At 33.6% G+C, this 26,610-nt stretch overlaps 2 protein-coding genes across 2 annotated transcripts; one reads left to right on the plus strand and one right to left on the minus strand.

Annotated features, from left to right (window-relative positions):
• Positions 1 to 3,558: 3,558 nt before the first annotated feature.
• On the minus strand, positions 3,559 to 7,488 carry LOC126819237 (synaptonemal complex central element protein 2). Its single transcript, XM_050547175.1, has 4 exons — positions 7,385 to 7,488; positions 5,701 to 5,893; positions 5,092 to 5,302; positions 3,559 to 4,063 (listed from the first exon to the last, which is right to left on the minus strand). Exons 2-4 carry the CDS (start codon positions 5,850 to 5,852, stop codon positions 3,881 to 3,883), a joined length of 546 nt encoding a protein of 181 aa, XP_050403132.1. The 5' UTR covers positions 5,853 to 5,893; positions 7,385 to 7,488; the 3' UTR covers positions 3,559 to 3,880.
• A 166-nt stretch (positions 7,489 to 7,654) lies between these two features.
• LOC126819216 (protein wntless homolog) lies at positions 7,655 to 26,335 on the plus strand. Its single transcript, XM_050547127.2, has 13 exons — positions 7,655 to 7,828; positions 9,600 to 9,890; positions 13,853 to 13,977; positions 14,404 to 14,559; positions 15,063 to 15,199; positions 15,384 to 15,424; positions 16,428 to 16,555; positions 17,143 to 17,240; positions 18,109 to 18,172; positions 19,663 to 19,806; positions 21,094 to 21,247; positions 23,835 to 23,921; positions 24,425 to 26,335. The coding sequence occupies exons 1-13, from the start codon at positions 7,723 to 7,725 to the stop codon at positions 24,523 to 24,525; spliced, it is 1,632 nt and encodes a 543-aa protein (XP_050403084.1). The 5' UTR covers positions 7,655 to 7,722; the 3' UTR covers positions 24,526 to 26,335.
• Positions 26,336 to 26,610: the final 275 nt, after the last annotated feature.

Here is a 26,610-nt window from a genome sequence, read left to right on the forward strand (position 1 = left end):
AATGTTAAATAATCAATTTGGGTATGGATTAAATAATCAATTCTTGTAGATTTTAGTGTGGATTAGGTCGTGGGAAATTTGTTATTTTCTGGAAAAAAGTAATTAAGACTTTAAATAGTTGCTAACTGGTGTTAAAATGAAGTTTCGAAACTATACACTCTGTTAAGAGTCACGGTTAGTTGTAGTTTTTAAAATCTTATAATGGCACATCCTTAGTTGAGACTCTTCTAAAGGGTTTAATAGTGGTAAAAAGAACTTTGTTCTTAGAGAAACTAAATTGGTTGGGGACTGTAAATGTAGATTTATTTAGACGGGTGTCTGGCTGTCTGCTAGTCGAGATCTACATGGGGGCACTGCCTTGTTAACTTGTTTTTGTCATTGGATGGGTAGAGGCGGGGGCCAGGGAGAGGCATCACAAGCGATTGTTTTATCGGTGCTGGGTAAGAGATACTTAAGATCCGTTTATGTCCTTAATATATTTTGTACCCAACAATAGGGTACTAAAAGAGAAATTATCTTTTCAAGAATTAACCGTAGCTTTTGCTTGGTCACACCCCCAATTTCAGTTCTTCTGATCCAAACAATAGATGGGTTATTTGTGGCTGTGGAAACTGAAATCATTGATATGGGTAGAGCGGCAGTAGAGCCATGTTGTTTTGACAGAACAGATCAAAAGTGGTCGGTTATGTTAGAGTTCGAGTTTAAAGGAGCTAAATCGCCATTCTTTGACAACTAGAAATGGGCACAAATGGGAAGCAACGAATATAATAATGTAATATGAATGTATATAAACTGATTTACATTCAATCGTTTCTGTTTTTACTGTAATTTGTAATCGGTTATGTTTGGTGAAATACGCAGAGTCCAAATTGAATGGCAGTCTTTGGCGTCTGGTTACACTGGTTACTATTTAGTATTCTCTTGTTGGATATGTTTAACCTCATTCATCAAGTCGCTTCATTACAAATGGCGCTCAGAAGCCATCTTTTCACGGTATGGTCACAACATCAATGTTGATTTAAATGGACAAAATATTCTTGTTTTCACTGTCGAAGACTTTTTGGATGATATTGAGTTAGCGACTTGTATCCTTTAACTAGTTTGATTTTTTACGTTGAGCAAAATCTTGTCCCGAAATTGTACCGGATTCGTGATTCAAAATCTGAAATATTTACCCATTTTTTGATAGTACTGTCTTATCAAAATAATTAAATTTTATGGGTGCATTTACGCCAATAAATTGATGCAGATCGAATATGTTGTTACAATTTTATCAGAATTTTTTTTTTTTTTTTTTAAAGCAAACGGGAGCAAGTGACATTATGCATTTCGTAAAAAATGTCAAAATTCATACCGTTACGAAAGTAGTTCGTGTTTATCTGATAAATATGACCAGAAATTGTGCCAAGTTCAACGATTTTTATTTTTTATATGTTTCTTAAATTCTTCTGCCGAATTGAGTCTTCGGGTCGGTTATAAATCGTACCAGATATATTCTGCCTAACATCAAGCTATGTCATTAAACAAGAAGCCGTAACTACACTGTTAGAAATATGTGTAATTAAAAACTATACGCAGTGTTAATTAAGAGTAAATTTTACACCACAGCTAGCGTATTTAAAGTGTAACACCTTTGCATGGGTAACCATCTAAAAGAGCTACGCCCAAAAGTGCAAGAGATATTCATGACCACTGAACACCTGCATGGGTGTAATTGTGTGGTTTTTGGATAAGCTACACTACTACCAGCGTTATACTGCATTTACATCATGACAAGGAGTAGGGTCGCCTGTCCTACCTCGTGGGTTTTCTCCGGGTCCTCCGGTTTCCTCCCACTACTAAAGACCCCTACGCGCAAGCGAAGTATTCAAATAAAATTGAACCATATGTTAGTCCCGAAATGACCTAGTTTGTGTCGAGTGGACGTTAACACCTCACCCCCCATTTCTCTGTCGCATTTACACCAAAGGGTGTGACTATTAATGTGTAATATATCCTACAACAGTGTTAATTTTACACCATTTATTGGGTTGCAAAAGTGTAATCGATATTCATGAGGATAAGTGTAATTGTAGCCGCTAAAGGGTGTTTGGGATGAGCTCCACCTCTACAAGCGTTTTAATGCATTTACACCAAAAGGTGTAATTATTTTTAGGGAAACATTCCTCCGAATAAGGTGTCAATTTTACACCGTATCTTGCGTTACTAAAGTGTTTGTGTACTCCAATTTGCGTGTTTTCTAAAATACAGCGTTCATTGCATTAGTAACACGGGTATAACCCATTTTAGAGTGTTTACTCGTAACGAATATAAGTCTTCCAGAATATTATCATGTATTTTTCATAACGCCTCAAGTATAGATTATGTTAGCTTGTTTAAACTTAAAGACGTGTAAATGTTCCAAAATATTACTATGTCTTAATTAATTATTCTTAATTCAGATGAGGTGCATAAATGAATAAACCACATTATTCAACTAAGTTGTAAGGATATGTGTATTGATTTTTCCTCGTGATTATATTCATTGTAAATCAATGATACTGCTTGTCTAATTGCCCAAGAGCAGTTGAATTTGAATCAGTCTGATTGACATTTGTCAATTTAATGTAGTTGTAAAATGAATCGAATTAGCCGACGGTCTATATGTAATCTGGGTCGGGCTAAACGCCCTATACATCTACTAATTACTATTGAGGCCTCTAGTCAATTTCAAGTTTTTTGAACTTAGAAGTCTTTGGCTTGAAATAAATATCCAACCTACAATGTTCTACAGCAGTGTTTTCAGCAAAACAAATTACGCCCACTTTGGAGTAATAATTAAAATGGAGGTGTAATTTACAATACATCCTTGAGGGGTAATGCTTAATCTATGTGTAACATTACACGGTCTGAGCACAACTACAACACTCATCCAATGTAGTGTATCAGGCAGGTTACACTACTGGAAGTGGCGACTAGTTTCTACCTGAATAGGTGTAATGTCCACACTAGTTGGGTATTATCAGTTTACAGCACTAAAGGTTAGGATTTAACCCAATTTTAGGTGGCAACTAGTTTTATTATTTTTAACAGTGTATACTGCCTGCGACTAGAGAAATGAAATGGGGTTTAACTACCATTTTTCTGCTCCATCTGGGCTAATGTAGACGCACATACATCAGGCAGTGTGCTATGAGGGAAATTTTGCCCGAAAAGCGACGAAACGGCCTACTCAGATTTCGAATTCCAACTGTCCAGGGTTCTTTTACGTACAAACAAACGCGCACCCAGGACCTCGAGTTCTGCGACTAGAGGGTAAGTATAACACCATACTTGATCATCAAAATTCCTCTTCCTCGCACTGCACACGCAACCACAAACATCTCCTTTAGTCCGAACATGGCTTGTCAAAACCCCATGTCCAATACAGACCATAAAAAGAACAGCGACATGGCACTACTGTATCCATCCTCGACATTCCCAGTCTCATTCCATTTCGCTCCACAGGTGAAACCACTGGCACTGGGGATACCGAGGGTGTACTGTATTGAAATATATGACAACCAACGTCCAACAAGGTGTTGTAACACTGATTAGCTGTTTTTTATTGGAAGAAACTTAACATAGGCATAGTGTAATAAACTATAAGCAACACTATAAGAACAATTACTAATATAAGTGTGTATAAAAGTCCGTAGTAATATTAAATTATGAACTGACCGAGGACATTATTATTATATTTGGAGAAGATCAACTTCATTACGCCGAGGTATTACGACATATAAGACCCACTGAAATCCACATGAAAAAATAAATTTCCGATCAGTTTTTGGCCGACATATGAATAATTTATAAAATCACAGAGCTTTGAAAAGTACAGTCAACAAAATATTAATTTCTTCTAATCTGTCATATCTTTGTATAATATTTGAAGAGCCTGTTTGAACTCTTGTAGTTCAGTTTCAACTCGGGATATTCGGTCGATAACTCCAAATAGTTCTTGCAGTTTATCTTGTACTTCTTTTCCTTGGGTTTCATACACTTGGAATAGATGCTGTTCTATTGACTTACACATCTTCTCATTCTGAAAAATACGACAATTTTTTTAAAAATTTCTGACTAATGTTATAGCATTTTGTTTTTTCGTGCATATCTTTAAGAAATCAGATGGGTCAAGAGAATTCAAGAAATTCGTCGTCATTTTAATGATATGTTCTTTGAAGTAGGTAGTTTCTCAAAATTTATGTGTGTATTAATTGATCTCGTAGAAAAAGCTTTTAAAATCAAGAATCGGAACAGTTATCGTTATTTACAACCCGGCCGTCACCATCGCAGATCAAGTCCCCTGTCCAAAATTTCGAATGCACTTTTTGGAATTATCTTCTCATCTTCATACTGGGACATGAAATAAAATGTATATCGAAATTCGGATTTTGCGAGCTTAAATAGTAGAGTTATCTTTCTGGTTACGTTTTGACTTTAAAGCGTGTGATCCCAGGGGCGGATCCAAAAGGGGGGTTGGGGGGGGGGACACATAAATTATTTTGTAAAACAACCTTTTTTATGAGAAAAGTGTCACAATTTTGCTTTATCCTTTATCGTCAATTAATGGTGCGACAGGATGGGCACTCAAAGCGCGAGATAATGATATAGACATATGTGATATCACAATCGTATTAATTCATTATAAAAATTGACATCAAACAGGATGTTGGATTTCTCTGTTTAAAAAGCTCAATGTATATACGCCAAAATGACGATAGAGACCATGTATTTCTCCAAAAAATTTCAAACAGGTGGGTGGGGAGGGAATACATTTTCTCAGGAACCTGGCAAACCCCCTCCTGCAAACATTCCTGGATCCGCCCCTGGAACCCGATAAAGGACATTGATGTTGATGTAATTTGCGATTTTCGCTTTAAAGATTTATACCGAGGAGTTCCAAATATTTTCCGTTCTTCTTAACGTTCATCAAGTGAATCCAGTTTCAACGTAAAGTTTCAGCATCTTCTGCTATTGTGGCTTTTAGTCCATTTATTCGTATAGTCCATTTAACGTGGTCATATAGGTCTTATTAGAAACAACGAATTTATTACAAAAACAGATGATTACCTGGGCTTCTAAAGCCTTTTTAATATTACTAAGTAACTGTGTATCTTGTTTTCTCTTAGCGTTAAGATCATCTATTATCTGCTGGGCACTTTGTGTCAAGGAATTTTTTGTAACATCCGGGGATATTAATATTTTACCAGGCAGTTCATCCACCGAAACATTCAATGAATTGGAATTTTCAGTAGTAAATATAGATGTTTCACTGTGTAAGCTGGAAAAGGTATACATGGTATATAGCGATTTTAATTTGAAATAAAGGCGGGGTAATTACAATAGCGTTACCTCCTTAAAAAGTGACATACAGAGATTACAGTAATAACCAACAAATGCCTGATACAATGCGAAAACATAATTCTTTTAATAATAGGCTACTACTAGTTTTTTTGGGTTTTTTTAAAAAACAAAAAAAGAACGAACATGCTAATTTGATCAAAATACATTTATAATTGCTTCATAGTCACATCAAAAATACGTGAACTGTTAGTGTTAACCAAAACGGGAAAACTACATGGTGAAATGTTCCTGAACCTTTTTTCAGTTCAAAATACCTGACAGGAACACCGCCTTGGCCCGAACTAACTACGTTACTTTGCATACGCTATTATGTACCTATCCATTTGCTGAGAAATAATCTCGTCGCCGGGGTGTTGCTGTATAACAATGTCACTTATGTTGTTATTGTTCGAATTTTCGTTATAATGTTTAGTCTGTTGAGATTGTTGGTTTTCGCCAGTAATATCTGCTAGTTGATTATCATCCATGTCGTTACGTTTTCTTTACACAGGTCTACTTTAAACGTCACCTGGAAATAAAGAAATGATACCGGTATTGAATTTTGCTAGGCGTAAAAAAAAAAAGCAATTTGAATATTTTCATGAAATCAAAACAGCCTAAAAGATATACGTTATGGTCCGATTTCAAATTTAGATGTTAATCCTTATTACTAGCCGAACAATATCAGCGTTTCATTGAAAACAAACTTTTTTTCAAAGGGTTCAGCGATCTTAGAAAGTTAGACTAGTTGGAGCCGGGCAAATAAGGGACAAGAATTATCAATCTCTGTGTTATTGTTAAACAACAAATACTTGTTACAAGATAGGTTGTATAAGTTTAGAGACAAATACCACTATCATGCTATCCAAAGAAAGAAAACAGTTCTTTCTATATTTATATGAGATATATAAATGGTGAAAGTTTGGAAGAAATTTTCATGAAGGTTTATAAATATCAAATGCCCAAATGGTTTCTGAGACATGCTGTGGAATAATAAATTATTATAAAAGAAAAACGTGTTGCCAATGGCAATTGCCGAAACAAAAAAATATTCAGAAAAGAGGCCTATATACGATATGCCTGTGTTACCACAATAATTTCTAATTTACTGGGTTACTAGAAACCAAATGTAAAATACACATGTAGGCTATCACTCAGTGACCTTTCTTACGTCATAATAACAAAGGAAGAAAACTTTTTAATTCCACAAGGACAATTCACCGAGTTTTGCAATCATGTTGTTCATTTCTGTATGTCCATTACCTATACTATGTGAAGCTAATATTAATTTCCGGCGTTTTAAATTATTAACAAATAAAATCATTGCATACTTAAAACATATGACACAGCCTATGTCTTTAAATTTAAAGCTACAACCCAAATAGGCCTAGTAAAAATTATTTGTGGTTATACCGGTAAAAAAATATGTCGTGTTCAAAATATACGTCTTTTACCGTGGAATTCCCCAATGTTTATTTGTGTAAACAGTTTCATTAAGATATATCTGAAACAGCTTAGTGTGATATGTTTAAATGTCCTGGCAGGAATAGAAATATAGATTCGATCTATGAATAGGCAAAAAAAAAAAAGAAAAAAAATGTATATCTAAATCAGAGAAATCTCTAATGACTGTAATTTACTAGGCCTAATAGCAAAAGGCACGAAGGACAGTCGGATAGATCCCATTTCAATCAGCCCCCACCCGCTTCCCTCTAACTTCGTCCGGTTTAGGATAAAATAGTCTACTCTAATTTAAGTAACAAGACAGTTTGAAATACATGAAAGAACTAAAACAGTAAAGCACGGACAATTTAGCCTAGACAATCAAGTTTGAAGTAGAAACTACGCAATAATTATAATAAACGTGCGCTTCTACTTCTACTCTAGGGGTTCGTAACTTGAAATGCGTCTTGATTTATCTGAATGGTAAATAGATCTACTAATAAACGAATGTTTCTGTACATGACTAACCACGAGGGTGGGGACTGTTAAGTTGGGACTCGCAGTTACCTCTACGTACAAAATAAAATAAAAACTGGCGTGTCGTGTCGTCTGCTATTTTTTTGTTGTGATTGCCCAAACTGACCGGGAGTAGTCATTTGCAAAAGAAATACTGAATCCATTCATATCATTTTAGCTGGTAACCTTCTATGCCTATGTTTTATACCAGAACAAAAATTCCAAACTATTGTATTTATATTTATTAACATTAGTTCCTCTCTGGGAAAGGCATTTACTTTTAAAATCACTCAATAAATGCTCATTAATTATTCTTACTAGGGGGCGCTTTCACTGTCTGGGTCAGAGTTGACGTTGAGTACAGACAAATTAATTTGTTATTTACTTTCTTTGCTAAAAATGGGAGGTGTTGTGTTGGAAAATTTGAGCAACAAGAAGTTGTCAATACTGGCAGTATCTTTACTTTTGATACTGATTGTTTTCTTTTTGATAGGTGGACTTATAGGTAAGTTAATGCGTAGTGACTGTCAGTCTTCCGTCTCGGCCATGTCTGTACAGAAAGAAATCTCTTTGATCATACCGCCAAAGACCCGAACCTAGATTATATGATTGTAAACATTTATAAAATAACGTTGGGTGCAATATGAACTATTAAATCTATTTAGATGAAGATCCTATTGATTCAATGTCAACAATTTCTGAAATGACCCTTGGTGTTGTTGTGGCCACTCTAGAGAACAAAGACTAAAGAGTTAGTCTGCATGGGGCATTAAAAGTCAAACAATTAATTACTCAATAATAGGTTGTTACTCTGATTTTACGAAAAATCATGTTAATCATGTTATTTTAGCGTGTGGAACCTCTAGAGGTCACAATTTTATCTGTTTAAAAAAAAAAAAATGTTTTAAAAGATATCTCTGTTACGCCTTAACTTACTAGGAGCTAAATCGCTAATAGTAATATTTGGGACCTAGAAATTCAAATTGACACAAATGGGTCGAAACGCATACAATAATGTAATATGAATGTATATAAATTGATTTACATTCAATCGTTTCTGTTTTTACTGTAATTTTTAATCAGTTAGGTTCGGCGAAATACGGCAGAAGTCTCAGTCGAATGGCAATCTCTAGTGTCTGGTTATACCAGTCTACGCCGATAATATTATTGCGCATGCTTTCCAGATAAGAATATATCGTCACCGTTTGACATGACTTGTGGAATATGCCTAGCCTCGTTTTTCGAGTGCCTTATTGCAAATAGCGCTGAAATGCATTATGGTACACGATTTGAGTACCAATTGTAAAATGTTTATTTTGTCTTAAATATTGGATATCAGAAGGCCATCTTTTCCCGGTAAGATCACAACATCAGTGTTGATTTAAACCGACAAATAATTTGTGTTTTCAATGTCGAAGATTTTGGATGATATTGAGTTAAAGACTTAGCTACTTTAAGGGTGGTTGAGTTTGAATTTTGCGAAAATCAGACTGAAACTGCCTCACAAAATTGCTGCCCCTCGTACGCAAATAGTGTAGAAGTATGTAACACAAAGGTTGTAGACCCGCTAGAAGACACAATTTGTATCCGATTTTGATGGTTCCTTTTGATATTCGTGCATATTGAACCGTAAATTCCTGGATTATGGCCCCTGATTATACAAAAAATCACATTTTTTTATAGCTTGTTCTCTGTCCATGTCTTGCAGAGAGAGTGAGAGATGGGGTTTAACGTCCACTCGACACAAACTAGGTCATTTTGGGACTAACACATGGTTTGATTTTATTTCTTTAATTCGCTTGCGTGTAGGGGTCTTTTTGGGAGGAACCTGGAGAAAATCCACGAGGTTGGGCAGGCAACCCTACCTACTCCTTGTCATGTACAACCGGGGAATTGAAAGCACGCCAGTTGACTCAATGAATATGACAGACCTTACTGACAAAAGAAAGTGTGAAAGCCCTTGTAGACTGCTTGGATGACGTACCTGCTGCACATGGGTGTATGTTTCGTTGCCTGGCAGCCTATCTTTTTATTACAGTATATAATTAAACCATTATTATACATGATGGCACCATATATATATATGTAGTGTCTGTAAATTTAAGACAAGAAATAAGGTTAATGGGTTAGATTCTTGGCATAGTATTGTTAACTGTACGGTTGGCACAGCAATTCTAATAATAAAACAGCAATTAATTCCATTACTGTTATCAGTTTCCTTATCCATATAATCTTCTCTATGCAAGTCTTGAGAAAATCAATTTGTTTATTTACAGCTCCTGCTCCTTCAAATGTAATGAATATGGTGACAACTAAATGTCATGACATTACTGTTGATGTAAAACCTAAATCTTGGTACATACCTAGAGGCCCTGCTGGATGTGATGCTGTCGATGATTTTGATGACCCAATTATATATGAAAAACATGTAGATACCAGAATGATTGTTTTTGCTCTGTGGATACCATATCCTCGTGATCATAAACAGTTGGATATGTCCAGATGGTTTCAGAATATGCTGACAGTTCTTCAGATGGATATTGAGCATAGATCTACAAATCCTATTTGTAAGTTAAGATCAGCATGTTGGATTTTATGTTCAAATTTTGTGTACATGTATGAATGAGCAGACCTACTTTTAGGCCTGTATACTTTAGTGGTTGGTATTGTGACTGCAGTCATTGCCATTGAAATTCAGATCGGACAGATTTTCAAATAAATGCTCTTCTCATGAAGCACACCAGAGAGCTATCAATTCCTGTCTTTGTTGACACATAACAAAAAGCACAACAAATCCTACTATCTCAAATGGTGCCCGCTTACATGTAAGTTCTATTTAAACGTATACAAGTAGGCTTACTCAATCCTTAAAGGGCATATGAGATGGGCGAAAACTTTTCAGTATATACAGCCAATGGTTACTACATGTATATCCACTTTACAGCAAGTTCACAGTCACACCAATCTGATTAAAATTATCTCAGCTATTAACGTTTGAACATCTGACACACCAAAACATTCAATTTTTCAATTACAACCTAATCTCGTTGATTGGCTGGTGATGTCACAGGGACTACACATACAATGTAGTATATATACATTATCTATACATTAATCACTGTCTGTACAATATATCACTGTCTATACATACCACCAGTTGACAAGTGTTTATTGACGGTCCAATTAACATACATGTATGACGGGCCTAATCATAATCACCAAATTATCGTCTAGCATTGTCATACATGTAGATTAGACATTTGTGATTGGAATATTTTAGAGTGAATTTGATATGCTGTATCGTGCCATAGATCCATTTACCTACAGTGTAAGCTGCCTTTGTTTAAAAAGGCCAAGACGATCCAAGCAATTAGCGCATTTATCAGTAATTTGAATAACTCCATGATAGTTGATTTCCCAAACTATATACAAATGTCACTTGTCGATATATTCATTATTAGGTATATATAACCATTTCTATACACAAAGTACAACTTTTATCGTAACTCAATTTGAAATTCACAGCGAATATGGAATTTTCTGATAACTGCATAACAATAGATTGCCCTCATTTCTCAGACAATCAATGCTGGGAATCACCATGTACATTTCCATGCATACTATGGGCATTGTAACTACATGTAAGGTTAATGTTTAGCGCGAAAATTGTATGGGATTCATGGACATGAATATCAAATACACCTGATCATATGTGGAGTTCCTGATGCCGTTTGGTGAGTGATTAAACTGTCAATGTAATTGTAAAATACCTTTTTATACGCCCACATTGAAATGTGGTCGTATATTGTCGTCGTTAATATCCGATTGACTTTAAATTTATACACAGTGTTTAAGGTCATGAGACGAAGAAGCCTATTGATTTTCAGCGATTTCCGATAATTACTGCCAGAGTTATGGCCCTTGATCACATCAAAAAATCTTGCGGACGCTCTACAGGTCAAAGTTAATATCCGATTGACTTTAAATTTATACACAGTGTTTAAGGTCATGAGACGAAGAAGCTTATTAATTTTCATCGATTTCCGATAATTACTGCCAGAGTTATGGCTCTTGATCACTTTGAAAAATCTTGTGGATGCTCTAGAGGCTAAAGTTAATATTCGATTGACTTTAAATTTATACACAGTGTTTAAGGTCATGAGACGAAGAAGCCTATTGATTTTCAGCGATTTCCTATAATTACTGTCAGAGTTATGACCCTTGATCACATCAAAAAATCTTGTGGACGCTCTACAGGTCAAAGTTAATATCCGATTGACTTTAAATTTATACACAGTGTTTAAGGTCATGAGACAAAGAATCCTATTGATTTTTAACAATTTCTGATAATTACTGCCAAACTTATGGCCCTTGATCACGTTGAAAAAACTTGTGACGCTCTAGAGGCTAAAGTTATCACCCGATTGACTTCAGATTTTAGTGTATTATAAATGTTTCATTACCCAAAAAAGTAAAAAAATATGCGACAACACTTGTTGACTGCCCAGGCGATTTAGCTGCTGTGGGCGTATGTTTCGTTGCCTGGCAAATAATAATTATAAACAATTGATGAGTAAAACTTAATTATTCTATACAATTAATGTGTGTGCTATTCAACGATTAGTTGTGTGGAGAAATGTTTGTAGAAATATTGCCTGGTAAATTTTTTCGTTCATGCGGTATTACGCACACGTTCCACCTAGAGTGATATCTTTGTGCAACTTTAAACGGATCGATTAAAGATACATTATGGGAGATTTTAATAGAGAGTTGACCATTCTTGCTATAACAGTTCAAAAATAGATGATGAAAGAAGAATATATTGAAAATTTCAGTCAAATTACTTTATTCTGAACAAAGTTATCACCATTGTAATTTTTGACTAGAAATAGGAGTCAACTCTCTCTTCACCGTCTCCGAGAATGGCTGATCATTTGATTGACAGGTGTTAACTCCACCTGCATAATCTCGATTATCAAGTAACGTTTTCAATGGCTGTGGTACCGTTAGCCTATTCGGTTTGAGATGGGGTTGCAATTCAATTCGTATCACATTTATTTTTACTACAAATTAAAAATAAGACTTAATATATAGATAAGAAGCGAAAGTTTGAAAGGAATGGACCAAATCAATAAGGCATTATTATAGCCGACTTCTTGTTAGCTCGCGTGTACTCTTGTAGTGTACTGTAACTGGTACTGTATGCATACGTAACTCCCGAAGCAGACAAATAGGAAACAGTAATCCAATGGGGCTGCAATTCAACTGGGGGATTGTTAGCTGCGATATTTATCAATTTCCATAATTTTTCTGTAAACGCGTGTGACAAAAGAGCGTATAATATCGACATCCAAACTCTCATTTTAACCACAACTAAACATAATATCAAGGCCATATATATCGAACTTTCAATCAAATTGACTGACCTGCGGCCTCACTCAACAGCGGCCTCACTTCGTACACTCTATCATTTAGCCTTGATCTAAAATTTCCGGGAGTATGACGTCAACGTAACGGTTAATCTCCACTTACGACGCAATTTAAAAATTTAATCAATCAATGAAATCCTGTTTAAATCCAAGCCGAATCCAAGCCATACGTGGGTCTACAGAGTTGATTTTGTGCTTGTTGTGTAAATAAAGATCTAATTTATAATTTCTATGACATCTGAAGCCGAAATAAAGACTTGCAATAATCAGATTTAGCGCTTGCATAATGTATGTTTAACAACACTACACTTGCCATATTATTATTAATACACAAAGATAGTTAGATGACCATCCTCAATCTGTTATTCGATTTAGATGGTTACCAACAACATGTATATTGAGATATTTTTTGTATTTCATTTATACAGTCTATTTCAGAGTAATGAAGTCAAATCCACATGCATAAAGAAAGCCACCCTTTGATGACTACAAGAAAACGAGATACAGTTGGCTACACTGATAACAGATCCTCATTTACAAATCGCATTTCAATCTTGTTTGACTTTTATGATACATTTTGCATGACCACATCTTTATTACTCCTGCACTCTTTTACTCCGGGAAATTAGAACCACAATACTCTTCTGACAGAAATGTATCTCGAAACGTTTGGAGGGACTCTATCAAAAAGTCACTTTAAAACACAGTTTTAAAACTACTGTCGTGAGAAGAGAGGGCAAACATTATAAAACAAATTCTAAATTGGATCTTAATTTAAAATAAATTACAAAACAAATTATTCTGTAGTCAATTGTCTTATTTAATTAGGGGATTAAAGAATCTGTCAGGCGTTAATGAATACACAGACTGGCTGTATATATGTAATTAAGGAATAAGCATCCTGAATATGCATTCGGTCACTTTGACGTCACTGGCGTCTGAGGGGAAGAGCGTTTTAAATGTCGTTTTTACGGGAGGTCTCTTTTTGCGACTTTGAGTGAAGATTGCTGGATTAATTTTAATCTGATTGGTGTGAACTTGCCGTAAAGTTTTCATTAATAATGCAAATTATTATTTTTTTTTTTTGTAACTGTTTATAGCGGAAAATGCTACAATGAAGATGGAAGTGCGTTTGGGATATAGAAATAAAAATGACAATGAAACAGATTGGAAAGAACTGATCACTACAAGTATCAACAGACCACTACATTGTGAAAAAAACGGTGTAAGAAAATGCCATTTTTTAATAATTCAGTATACTGGTATTCAAATGTCATGGTTGGTATATACATTTATGACGTACATGTATAATGCAATTTTGTAAAGCTAAGAATATTATTTTTATAGTCAACTAATAAGCACACCATTCCAAGTATATGACCTAAAAATGCAGAAAATGTGTGTCAATATGGATGTTAAAAAGGATGATTTGCCTGCCGCAGCGAAAGAGTTAAAATGTCTAATTAATAATTTAGATAACATTTCAGGCCTAAAGAAAGACCTGCAATATGCAGATTTAGCTCTTGCATAATGTATGTTTAAGTAATCTCATGAAATTGTTCATTGTATTGTAGTACTGGTAAGTGTGTATCCATTTACTGTACATAAATTTTATTTATTTTTAATATATTAAATTTTGTTTTTCCACCAGACAAAAGATGGTGAGCAATATAAATGTGATCTGGTATCATTTTTTGAGTTGGGGAGTGTGCATTATGATTACTACCTGATTAATTTACGACTACCTGTCTACCCACAAAAACAAACCAACCAAGGTTTAGGAACTATAAAAGATATCTGGATTATTGTAAGTTTTTCCTGATAATTGTTAGTTTCATCGGCTGTGATATCCCCTCATGTGGAAGCTGTTGTAAAACCTTAGTAGAAGTACAGTAATATGACTTGAATGTCATGCTTGTTTTTCAACATAGTTGTACATATGTGAGATGTTTCTATTTTAAAGGTTTTTTTTTTTACAAAAAGGTGTTAACCATACTGAAATGTATACTTAAGGAGAAGTGTTTAATTCTCTGATGGAGGCTCTAGTTAGGATTCCTACATGTATTTCTAGTAATCCCAAGCAACTGTCTAGATGATTGTGATATGATTTCAAAGAAATACCCAGTACCTACTTTGAATTGGCCCATATAATTTGAGACTAGTGTTAGTAATCACCAAGTGCCTGGATAACCTGTCTATAGCTCTGACTTCCTACTTTTTGATCGTTTTTCATTGTTAATACATTGTAACTTTGTTTCTTGTTTAAAAAACTGTAAATTGACTTTTATCAAATTATTTTTATGATTCCAGACAATCTTTCAAAATGGTGGTTTTACAAAAGTATGGTTTGCATTAAAGACTACCATGTTCCCAGTTGTTCTCACTATATTAGTTTGGTTTTGGAGACGAATAAAACTACTCAGTAGAGAACCAAATTTATTAGAAAGGTAACCTGGCTTCGCTTATGAGATGCTGTGGGCATGTTTTGTTGCCTTGCAACCTATCTTTGGTAAAATTAAAAATGTTGTTTTGATGAGATTTCATATTGTTCTTATTAAGCCCGTTGCTAAAAGGAACATGATGTTACTGATTTTGTTTTCAACAGATGCCAATTCTTAATTTTTGTTTCAGAACATTATTAGCATTGGGTATTATTCTGTCTATAATGAATTGTAAGTAGCAGTGTATTTTGATATTTCTATATATATCACTGTTTTGATTTGTACTATAATAAAAATTTGTTTCAAATTAATTTAACAGAATCAAGACATTTATATGTATTCTGATTTCATAGGTAAATAATAGATGTTCATAATATTTGGAGGGTCTAGAGCATAACTGATCTAACTGCCAACTAAATGTGATTAAAACACAAACACAAAACGCAGACAATCGTTTTAAGTCCTCAGAAGGACTAAGTCAAACAAAGCACACTCCAAGAATAATGATTTAAACACAACTTTTTTTTGTTGGCAGTTGTTACTTCTGGTACATGTATATCGCTCCAAATTTATAGCGTGCTGAAATCGATGCAAATTAAATCAAAAGATGGCACTACATATTCTTGCCTGTAATAGCTAGGCTATGTAATACTTAGGGGTGATGAATTTCTGCGATCGTGAAAAAAACATGGAAATCTCGGAGTTATGCACTCAAAATGGAAATTGAAATCTCACACGGAAAAGCTGATATTTGCTGATATTAAACAAAAACTAAAAAAAAATGTGTATTTATCCACGTATTTTTATTCATAAAAATTAATCGATATCTCATGCTTTTATTACTATTTTGATATTAATATAGGCTACTTTAATTTTGTCATTTTGGAATCATGTATCCCTAATAATACAATTACTTTGTAGTTGGATTTAATAATATAATCTATATCTGTATATGTCTTAAAAGCTTTAGAGATTTTATAAAAGTAAAAATCGTTTCATTTACTTTTTTTTTTACTGCTGGGCTCACGTTTATCCGCTTTCAAACCGTGACATCACATAGAAACAGTAGTAACTATGAAGTTTATCTGGATGAGTCGCGACAATAAATATTATCACCCCTAAATATTTAATATATTTGAAAATTATATGGTTATATTGTATTTGATTTATTGACTATAAATTATTTATAAACACTGTCTGAAGTAGCGAAAACAATGTGGATGAATATTTGTAGGTCCTGTAGAATGGTTTACTATCTGGTTCGATCTACCATGGATGACTATACTTACTGACGTGAGACAAGGGGCCTTTTATGCTACACTTATGTCATTTTGGATGATATTTGCTGGAGAACACATTATGGTTAGTGATTACCTTTCTTTTTTCTTTTAATGCTTTTTATGCAGATGAATATATGTACAGGTGTTGAAATATTGTTCAAAATTAATATTTGCTGGAAAATTGTGGAAGTTACATGTAAAGGATCCTATAAAGGCCTGCTCACACCAATGTTAATTTTTCCACGAATATCCATGAATGATGAACAATCATTGAATTATACTGCCCGACACATTATCCCTGATGTTTCACTGGTAATATGTGCACTATTGGCATAGGATCCAACTCTTTTCCAAATGCATGCTTTAGTTTTGTATAATGCAGTCATTGTATAAGAATGGTTCAATTAACATTGCCATGTATCTGTTAAGGCAATGGACAATTCTCAAGCACGGCATAACATGACTGACGACGGATTGGCATCAGGAAATTAGTGTGGTGTGTGCTGAGTTTATTATATGAAGTCTCTATAGTAGTGACAAAATGATCCTTGGTGTCCACAAGCCTTTGGTAGATGAACCAGAATCATGAACAGCTCACAAGTTTGGAACAAACATTTTGGATAAATATATTACGATATTCATATATATATATATGTACTTTATTTACAGGATTCCATTCCTAAGAACAGCTTATCAAGATACAAGATACATTTATCCTTGGTTGTATTTGGATGTCTTTGTCTCTTTATCTTTGAGATGTGTGAAAAGTAAGTTGAATATTAGAAGTCTTTTTTTTACAATGATACTTTCAATACTAATAGATACATGTACTAGGCTAAAAACTAGGATATTAACTAAGACTAATAATTTTTGTCCCCCCACCTTTTATACAGCTCGATAGTTTCATTAGATCAGTATATAAACAGTATATACATGTTATTGATTAATGAAGACTTGAAATATATATGTAATGTTTATGCTCATGAGACGAGGAAGCCTATAGATTTTCAACGTTTTTGTGGTAATTACTCTCACAGTTATCAATCTGATTAAAATGCAGATATTATTTCATGTCGTTTTTTATATTTCAAAATTTCGTTTTACTTGTCTTCACAACACTAGGATCTGGAAGAGTTGTTGTATAACACGCGTTCTTGTTGAAGTGATTTATTAGCCAATGTAACGGTCTGTTGCGCGAAGATTTCTTGGTGTGCAATGCACGAAACTGTGGGTAAGCTATTAGAACCGTCAACACTGATTGATTAATCAATGTCTGACGTCATAGGGTCAAAAGCTGCTAGTACTACCCCACCTTCCACTAGAACCGGTCAGATCTACATGTAGTATAGACCATTGAAAGTTTAAAAAAACAAAATATAGATCTGCATTTTAATCAGATTGCACAGTTATGACCCTTGATCCTTGATTAATTTCGAAAATCTTGCTGACACTCTAGTGTTTTTTATATGCCCTCATTACCTACAAAAGAAGAAATATGTCATAACCTTTGTGGATGGCTCAAATGATTTAGGTGTGATGTAGATATGTTTTGCTGCCTAGCAACTTATCTTTTGGTTTGTGTTTATGTGTGTCACTTTCAAAATCATTACTTTCTTTTGTTCTCTTTTTCTTTAGGGGAATGCAGTTGGCCAATCCATTTTATACCATTTGGGTGACAGAAACAGGGGCACACTTGGCTGTATCCTTTCAAAAATGTGTAATAAATTGCTGATCTAGAGCTTGTAGTTGTATTCATTTGATGAACTTAAAATGCCAAGATTAAAAATGTAATGCCCATATCCTTTCAAGGATATTTCTGAAATGACAAAGTGCCTCACTTCTTATTGGATAAGGCCTATCTGTCTTACTCAATTAAAGTGATTTTTAAAGAAAAAATACCCTTGACTCCTTATACTTCTCACTGTGTGCTTTTCTGATTTATGTTATGTTATTAATGTAAGCCTTTATTAAGGAATAATAATAAATTTAAGATATTATAGCTAGAACTATAACATTTTTTATACGCCAACATAGAAATGTGGTCGTATATTGCCGTTGCCCCCATCTGATTCTTTTGAAATTAATATGTATACTTCAGTGAGATCAAGAAGCCTATTTAATTTCAATAATTTCCGTTAATTTTTTCTGGAGTTATGGCCCTTGTTTCACTTTGTTGAACCTTGTCAATGCTCTTACAATAAAAGTTATCATTTGATCTGAATGAAATTTATATGAGTCATTTAAATTAGTGAATCGAAGCAGCCTATTTAATTTCAGCAATTTCTGTTAATTACGTCTTGAGTTATGGCCCTTGTTTCACTTTGTTGAAAATTGTGAATGCTCTAATGACAACTGTTATCTTCCGATCTGTATAAAATTTATATGCTTCATTTAAATTATTGAAACGAAGAATCCTTGAATTGAATTTCAGTCAATTACTTCTAGAGTTATGGCCCTTGTTTCCCTTTGTTGAACATTCGATTGACAAAAGTTATCATCCGATCTGTATGAAATTTATATGCATTATTTAAATTAGTAATAAAAAATTTCTGTACATTACTTCCATTTTTCAATAAACAGATTTGAGCTTGTTGTTTAATTTTTACAAATAATCTTAACCAAAAAAACACATAAGAGTGAATACTTTGGATATGGCTTTTGTATTGTAGGCCTTTAGGCCTTCAAATACCTAAAAATTAGTGATTTTTGTCTGTTAATTATTTAAAAATAGTATTGTTTATACTTGAATCATTAGCCAGAGTATTACCATTATTCCAAATAGATCTATCTGTCGCAATAGATCTAACAAGTAAGCATGAATTAATGTTTGCTTATGATGTGATTTTAAGTTAGGAGAGGGATACGGCTGTCCTAAGTTAGAATTAATTTTAGTTAAATTTGTCCCTAAAATGGTTTCTTGAAACACCACTATTTTCAGTTAAGATAAAATTTTAACTTAAAATATTATTTTAGTGGATTTTAGTTAAAATGCTTGAATTGTTTTGTGAAACTCATCTATCTTAAGTCAGGATGAAGTTTTAGTTTAAGACGATATTAAGGAGATTTAAGTTTTTGTAAAATAAAACAGGGCCCACGTCTTAATGGCCAATTTTGTCTCTTTTAATACTATTGCTCGAAAAATATTGTGATATTTGATATTTTATTGTTTGACACCTTAACTGTCTGTAGTTGGCTTTTATTATTCTAGCTGGAATGGCTGCTTGTACTTATTTTCTTTTCCTCTCATATATGATATTCAAAGTTTTCAGAAATATTAGTGCCAAGAAGACGGCTCTACCAAGAATGAGTAACATTCGTCGAAAGTTTTACATGGTATAGTTTTATTTGTTTATAATTTTGGCAACATTTGCACAATTCATTTCAGCTTTTACATGCTATTTTAGGTCTCCAAATCACAATAAACATACATTATGCAAGAGCTAAATCTGACTATTGCAGGTCTTTCTTTATGACTGAAATGTTATCTAAATTATTAATTAGACATTAATTAACTTATCCAGACCATAATCAACTCTCGATCTGCTGCTCAACGCTCATTGATGATTAGATCAAAAAATGGATAATCGAGACTATGTTTTTTATTGTACCGACTTTAGTAATGTAATGATGATCGAGGCTAGTCCTAAAATTCAAGGTTGGATCAATTTGACCGAAATTTTCAGCAAATTCCTTTTACATTATCTAGTTTTTAACTATTATAATGAGAACTGCCAGCTCTTTATCTAATCTCCCATAATGTATCTTTAAGTACCTTTAAATTATATATTTAACAGATAAAAGCCTATTTTACATTTTTACATGCCTAAATCTTAATGTATATAGTTGTTGTCACCCCTGTCCTGTTGGTTTGTCTCTCCAGTGTCCATCCACATGCAACGGACTTTTGTGAAATTATCTGGAATCGTTGAAAATGAAATAAAGACGCCTCTAAAGTAGTTCCAAGGTATGGTCTGCTTGGGTAGTTCTCTATGAGGTCACCATTTAACGGTAAAATGAAAAAATAAATTGACACAAATACTTATTTTTGTAAAGGGCTACACAAAGAAAAAATGTAAGATCATATTAGTAGAGTACTTTAACACGCATCGCTATGACGTAATTCCTAGATTGACAGGATTAAACATTGGTGCAAATTTTCAGTAATAGCTAGTATTTAGGTACAGATGGTCCATATCAATTTTGTCCGTTGTTACTATCATAATTTCCAAAGTCATTTCCCATTTGATTATTAACAATTTTCAATTGAACTGTAGTAAAGGTTGTCTATCAATTTTGATTGATTTCATAAATATAGTTCTGACAGAGTTTTGCCAATGATTTATAACTGTTGATAAATATCATTGCTGCTATTCATATCTCACTCTGTAGAGTTAAAACCTTGCTTGGTTTTTATGAATAGTTACTATGGGGCTAAGATGATTACTGTCCATTTTCAGAAAAGTACTTGCTGAATTGCTGCCCCCTAACTTAATGATTGTTAATAAAAGGATAAACACTCTATTTATCAATTTCACAAAATAATATAACAGATCTATCCAGCTATTTTCTCATGTATTTTTTTGTAAAACTTTGTTTGACATGTCATTGAATTTATTGTAGGGTCTAATATTTCGCTTCAAGTTTCTTATGGTGTTGACATTACTATGTGCTGCTTTGACTACTATCTTCTTCATCATTAGTCAAGTTAGTGAAGGACAGTGGAAGTGGGGAGATGAAGGAATAAGTCTAGAATATTCAAGTGCTTTCCTCACAGGTAAATTCTAGCTTCAGAAGTTTTCTTGTACAATAACAGTAAAATGAAATTGGAGAGAACATGTGACATGGACTCAAAGAAACATTTTACTGTGTGAAATATTTGGAAATGGTTTAACAGCATTTCTGTGTTTCACTTTATTTTACATAAAATGTTCCCAGGTCAATTGAAAAGAGAGATATAACTTTATTGGACGTGAAGTTGAAAATAAAATCCCTCTCCCTCATTGTGTAAGTAGCCATAGAATCATGGCAGACTAACAGTATGTTAAAGTTGTGTGAGCACACAGCTTGATCATAAAATGACTGTCCTTTAATGCCTCAAATTCATATTTAATCAAAGGAATGCAAATATGATAATATACTGAGAAGCTGCCTCTCATTGATTTTATTTTAAACTTGACTGTCTCGATTATTTATTTCATTATTTTAGGAATGTTAAATTATTATTTAACAGCAGAAAGTATGAGAAAGAATTATTTTTGTATTAGAAAGATTTCAGTTAATATAGTAGAGTTACTTTTGGTTTTATTAATGTATTTTTATACGCTCACATCGAAATGTGGTCGTATATTGTCGTCGCCCCCGTCCGGCGGTCCGGCATCCACAATTGCTTGTGGACACTCTAGAGGCCAAAGTTAATATCTGCTTGACTTTAAATTTATACACAGTGTTTAAGGTCTTGAGACGAAGAAGCCTACTGATTTTCAGCGATTTCCTATAATTATTGCCAGAGTAATGGCCCTTGATCACTTTGAAAAATCTTGTGGACGCTCTAGAGGCCAAAGATAATATCCGATTGACCTAAAATTTATACACAGTGTTTTAGGTCATGCGACGAAGAAGCCTATTGATTTTCAGCGATTTCCGATAATTACTGCCAGAGTTATGGCCCTTGATCACTTCAAAAAATCTTGTGGACGCTCTAAAGGCCACAGTTAATATCCGATTGACTTTAAATTTATACACAGTGTTTTAGGTCATGAGACGAAGAAGCCTATTTATTTTCAGCGATTTCCGATTATTACTGCCAGAGTTATGGTCCTTGATCACTTTGAAAAATCTTGTGGACGCTCTATAGGCCGAAGTTAATATCCGGTTGACTTTAAATTTATACACAGTGTTAAAGGTCATGAGACGAAGAATCCTATTGTTTTCCATGATTTCCGATAATTACTGCCAGAGTTATGGCCCTTGATCACTTCAAAAAATCTTGTGGACGCTCTAAAGGCCAAAGTTAATATCCGATTGACTTTAAATTTATACACAGTGTTTAAGGCCATGAGACAAAGAATCCTATTGATTTTCAATGATTTCCGATAATTACTGCCAAAGTTATGGCCCTTGATCACTTTGTGACGCTCTAAAGGCTAAAGTTATCATCCGATTGACTTCAGATTGATACACAGAGTTTAAGATCTTGAGACGAACAAGTATATTGATTTTCAATGGATTTTTATGTCTTGAACAGCTAAATCCTTGATATTAAAAGTTTTGTATACAAAACGTTAGCATGGGGCAGAACTTTATACAAACAAACAAATTCTAATGGTTTTCTGACAATTACTTCATGAGTTGATGCTCTTAATCAGATTTTAGTGTATTATAAATGTTTCATTACCGAAAAAAGTAAAAATATGCAACAACTCTTGTTGACTGCCTGGACGATTTAGCTGTTGTGGGCGTATGTTTCGTTCCCTGGCAACCTATCTTTGTGTAAAGTACTTGTCCTGTCATGAACAGGAATAATTTGAGATTGTTCTAAAATGTAATGAAATGAGGTTTAACAACCTACTGTTCTGCACTGACTGGGCTAATGTAGACAGGCATACAGTGTGCGATGAGGGTAATTTTTCTAGGACAGCGGTACCTTGGCCTACTCTTATATCGAATTCCAGCTGTCAAGGGTTCTTATGTGCAAGCCAATATGTACACAGGACCTCAGTTTTTTGTAATATTCAAACGACTATACATTGTTCATTGTCCTTTGCCAGGCAGGGGTTGGATGGCTGAATGGTTAGCGTGCGTACGCTGTATCATAAAGTCTGTCATTGAGTCGACTGGCGTGGTTTCGAATCCCTGGTTGTACGTGACAAGGAGTAGGGTCGCCTGTCCAACCTCGTGGGTTTTCTCCGGGTCCTTCGGTTTCCTCCACTGCTAAAGACCCCTACGCGCAAGCGAATTATGTAAATAAAATTAAACCATATGTTAGTCCCGAAATGACCTCGTTTGTGTCGAGTGGACGTTAAACCCCATATCTCTCTCTCTCTCCTTTGCAAGGCCCTCCGTCTTGCACCACTGAGTAGGGGGAACCACCTCTTTTAGGTCTTCTACAACAACTCCCTTCCTAATGCTAACAAAATACTTTAAAAAACTTAAATTTTACAGACTCTTAATTGAAAGCTGAGAATCAAACTAAAGACAACAAATTTTAGTGGGATAACATTTTACGATCTGCTATCCTAGCTATTTGCTTGTACCCCATTTTAATGATATCAAAATGATTTGAGTATACCATATTGATATGATGGCCAAATCCTAATTCTGTTTTATTTCTTAGTAAACATGTTTTCATTTTTGTTTTAAAGGAGTTTATGGCATGTGGAATGTGTACGTAATTGGGCTGCTAAGTTTGTATGCCCCATCACACAAACAGTATACTAATGCTGATATAAGTAAGTACATGTATAGTATAATAATTTCTGAATTCTGTAAAGGTCAGTTTGTCTGTGCTGTGTGATTTATTTGACAGTTGTGCTTCATTACATTACAGAGTCTAAATTTCTATAGGTCCACATATGTTTTCTGTGTGTATATAATTCTTGTAAATAGTCAGTGTTTCTGAGATTTTCTTTTCAAACTTGCTGTCATTGTTCAGGTAAGTCATTGGGAAGGAACCATTTCGAAATTCATAGTCATCCAATGATTTTTTGCCATGTTACTTCTACTGACACTAATACCTTGTAAACTCTCTATAAAATCAATGTCTGAGATCAAAGGTATTATTTTCTTAAAATATATCTAAGGAACGAATTAATATCATCCTTCATACTCCCTATTCCTGATCAACAGTATTCTCAGTCAGGGGCCAATAGAAAGCTCAAAATTTTGGGAACAGAGGTTGTTACTATCAATAGACCTTTTTTTGAAGCTTTATATTGTGTTTTATTTCATGTAGATAACAGTGATGGAAGTCAAGAAGAGGAGGTTCAACTTACACAGATTCCAACCGAAAATTCAGCCCTATCAGCTTATGTTACAAAGGAAGCTGAGGACTAAATAAGGAAGTGATTATATTGAAAACCTTGAACTGGTTATTTGTCTGTTCTTAGTGCAATTTACTTGAATGTATTTATAAAGCTCCACTAATAATAACACAAGTTGGTAATGTGCAAAGGGGGTGCATTTGGTTTATTAAAAATCTTTATGTCATGGGTTTGTTTATGTTGATTTAATGCTATGATGGAGATACAGGGTTGAATTTAAATGCATTTGCCATTATGATGTGTTTTGACTTTGACAGATTTATATTGTCTTTTATTTATGTTTTTTTTTGCAGATTTTTAGAACAATGCTTACAATCTTTATTCATTTGTTTACATTGACCATAGTTTATATTATTATTATTATATAGATTTATATAATGTGTATATACATCAGCGTCAAAGTTGACATGTTATATCTAATGTGTACATGTATATTTGAATATGATGATTAAATTTTGTAGTTATAATAACATTTAAATTAAATGAAGTCCCATGTGATATAGTTAAAAGACAGATGGAAAACAATTCAAAAGGCATGCCAAAAGGAATTTGAATATAGAATGGAATGGAATATTTTGTTGATACTTACTGCCTGAACTCTATGCCATGGTAAAAAATAAAATGTTTTACGTGCCGTATGAAGTATGAACACACTGCTTAATTGCAAAGGAAACTATCCAGTCTTCATGTATATATTTCAAATAATAAGGCAAGAAAATTGCAAGCTATCTTACTTACAAGTATAAGATGGAAACAAATTAATGGATGACATAATTTGTGATGAGTGAACATCTAATTTCATTTGATTTCATTTTGTGATGAGAGTGCAATTTTTTATAAAGAGAACTTATGCTTTGGAATTTGAATTATACAATGGATTTTATTTTACTGTAGGCAATTTAAAACAATTTTTAATAAAAAATGGAACTAAAACACTTTATTTTTTTTTTTTTAACATGCCTCAGAAAGTAAGGAATATTGAGATAATGCAATGCATTAAGGTTGAATAATTTTGCCTGGACAATAGTGTTTCTGCCTATTGTTCTTTGAAATCTAACTGTCACAACATCCTTTAGATGTACTAACAATTTGAACATGGGACCTCATTTTTTTTGTCCCACCTGAACGACCATGTGATATTTATTAGATTTTGATTGTGCACATACATCATATCATATACTTACAATTTTATTATTGTAATATAAAAATTGTTAAAGTTGTAAAGAGTAATCCAGTTTTGTTTGTTTGTTCCACAAGATTTTAGTTTATATAATTAGTTTCTTCTGAATTGTTACATGGATAAAGACTCTTATGATTTGATTTAAAAGTTTTCTTTATAATGTAATAATAGTAGTAATAAGAAACTAATGAAATAATTTTATATTTTTACACTTTTGTAGCAAGTTCAGTAGCTGGTTGTGATTTTCAATAGTTAGTGAAAAGAAATACTTAATGCAATACATGTTGATTTTAATTTAAAATGTGTACTTATTTATCAGACGACACTACATTTATTAAGTTCATATTTGCTTCTAAGTCCTAACTATCTAAAATCTTGTTGTTCTTCCATTGATGAAGGCCAAAGTTAAGTTCATGCTACAAAATACCAATTTAATAATTAGATGCTTCATTGAGTCAAATAGATCTGATATTTTTAAAATTTATTTTATGAAATAGTAATATTTTCTAGCGATGTAATCGGATAAAAAATCATAATTATATAATTTTTACATTCATTTTGATATATTCTCTTTAAGCTATTATACATGGCAAGATATTTGTACATTTTACTAGAATAACTAGAATAAATTGTAGTAATATTAGGCTACACAAAATAAATGTCTTGTTTCTCGGGCAACTGACAGCTGAAACTGTAGGGGGGGAGGGCGGTTTATTTTTTTTTTTATCTCATTTCTGGCTAGAGGATGGTGCAAAATAAAATTTGCCTATTGTTGAAAATTGTTGGGGCGGGAGGGCGGCCTTGTATTTTTTTTAATAAGAATTACTTGTCTACGGTTTTGCTTTCAGTTATATATTATACATACTTAGAATATAAACCCAAAAATCAAGTCTACTCAAACACTGACTGAAAGGAAAA

This window comes from Patella vulgata, chromosome 4 (assembly GCF_932274485.2).
Source record: "Patella vulgata chromosome 4, xgPatVulg1.2, whole genome shotgun sequence".
In the NCBI taxonomy this organism is placed as follows: domain Eukaryota; kingdom Metazoa; phylum Mollusca; class Gastropoda; family Patellidae; genus Patella; species Patella vulgata.

Coding starts and splice junctions, on each gene's coding strand:
- LOC126819216 (XM_050547127.2), top strand. CDS start 7,723: ATGGGAGGTGTTGTGTTGGAAAATTTGAGCAACAAGAAGTTGTCAATA. Junction 19,807..21,093: donor TTCGTCGAAAGTTTTACATG/GTATAGTTTTAT, acceptor AATTTATTGTAG/GGTCTAATATTTCGCTTCAA. Junction 23,922..24,424: donor GTATACTAATGCTGATATAA/GTAAGTACATGT, acceptor TATTTCATGTAG/ATAACAGTGATGGAAGTCAA.
- LOC126819237 (XM_050547175.1), bottom strand. CDS start 5,852: ATGGATGATAATCAACTAGCAGATATTACTGGCGAAAACCAACAATCT. Junction 5,303..5,700: donor ATTTCTCAGCAAATGGATAG/GTACATAATAGC, acceptor TACCTTTTCCAG/CTTACACAGTGAAACATCTA. Junction 4,064..5,091: donor AAAAGGCTTTAGAAGCCCAG/GTAATCATCTGT, acceptor CGTATTTTTCAG/AATGAGAAGATGTGTAAGTC.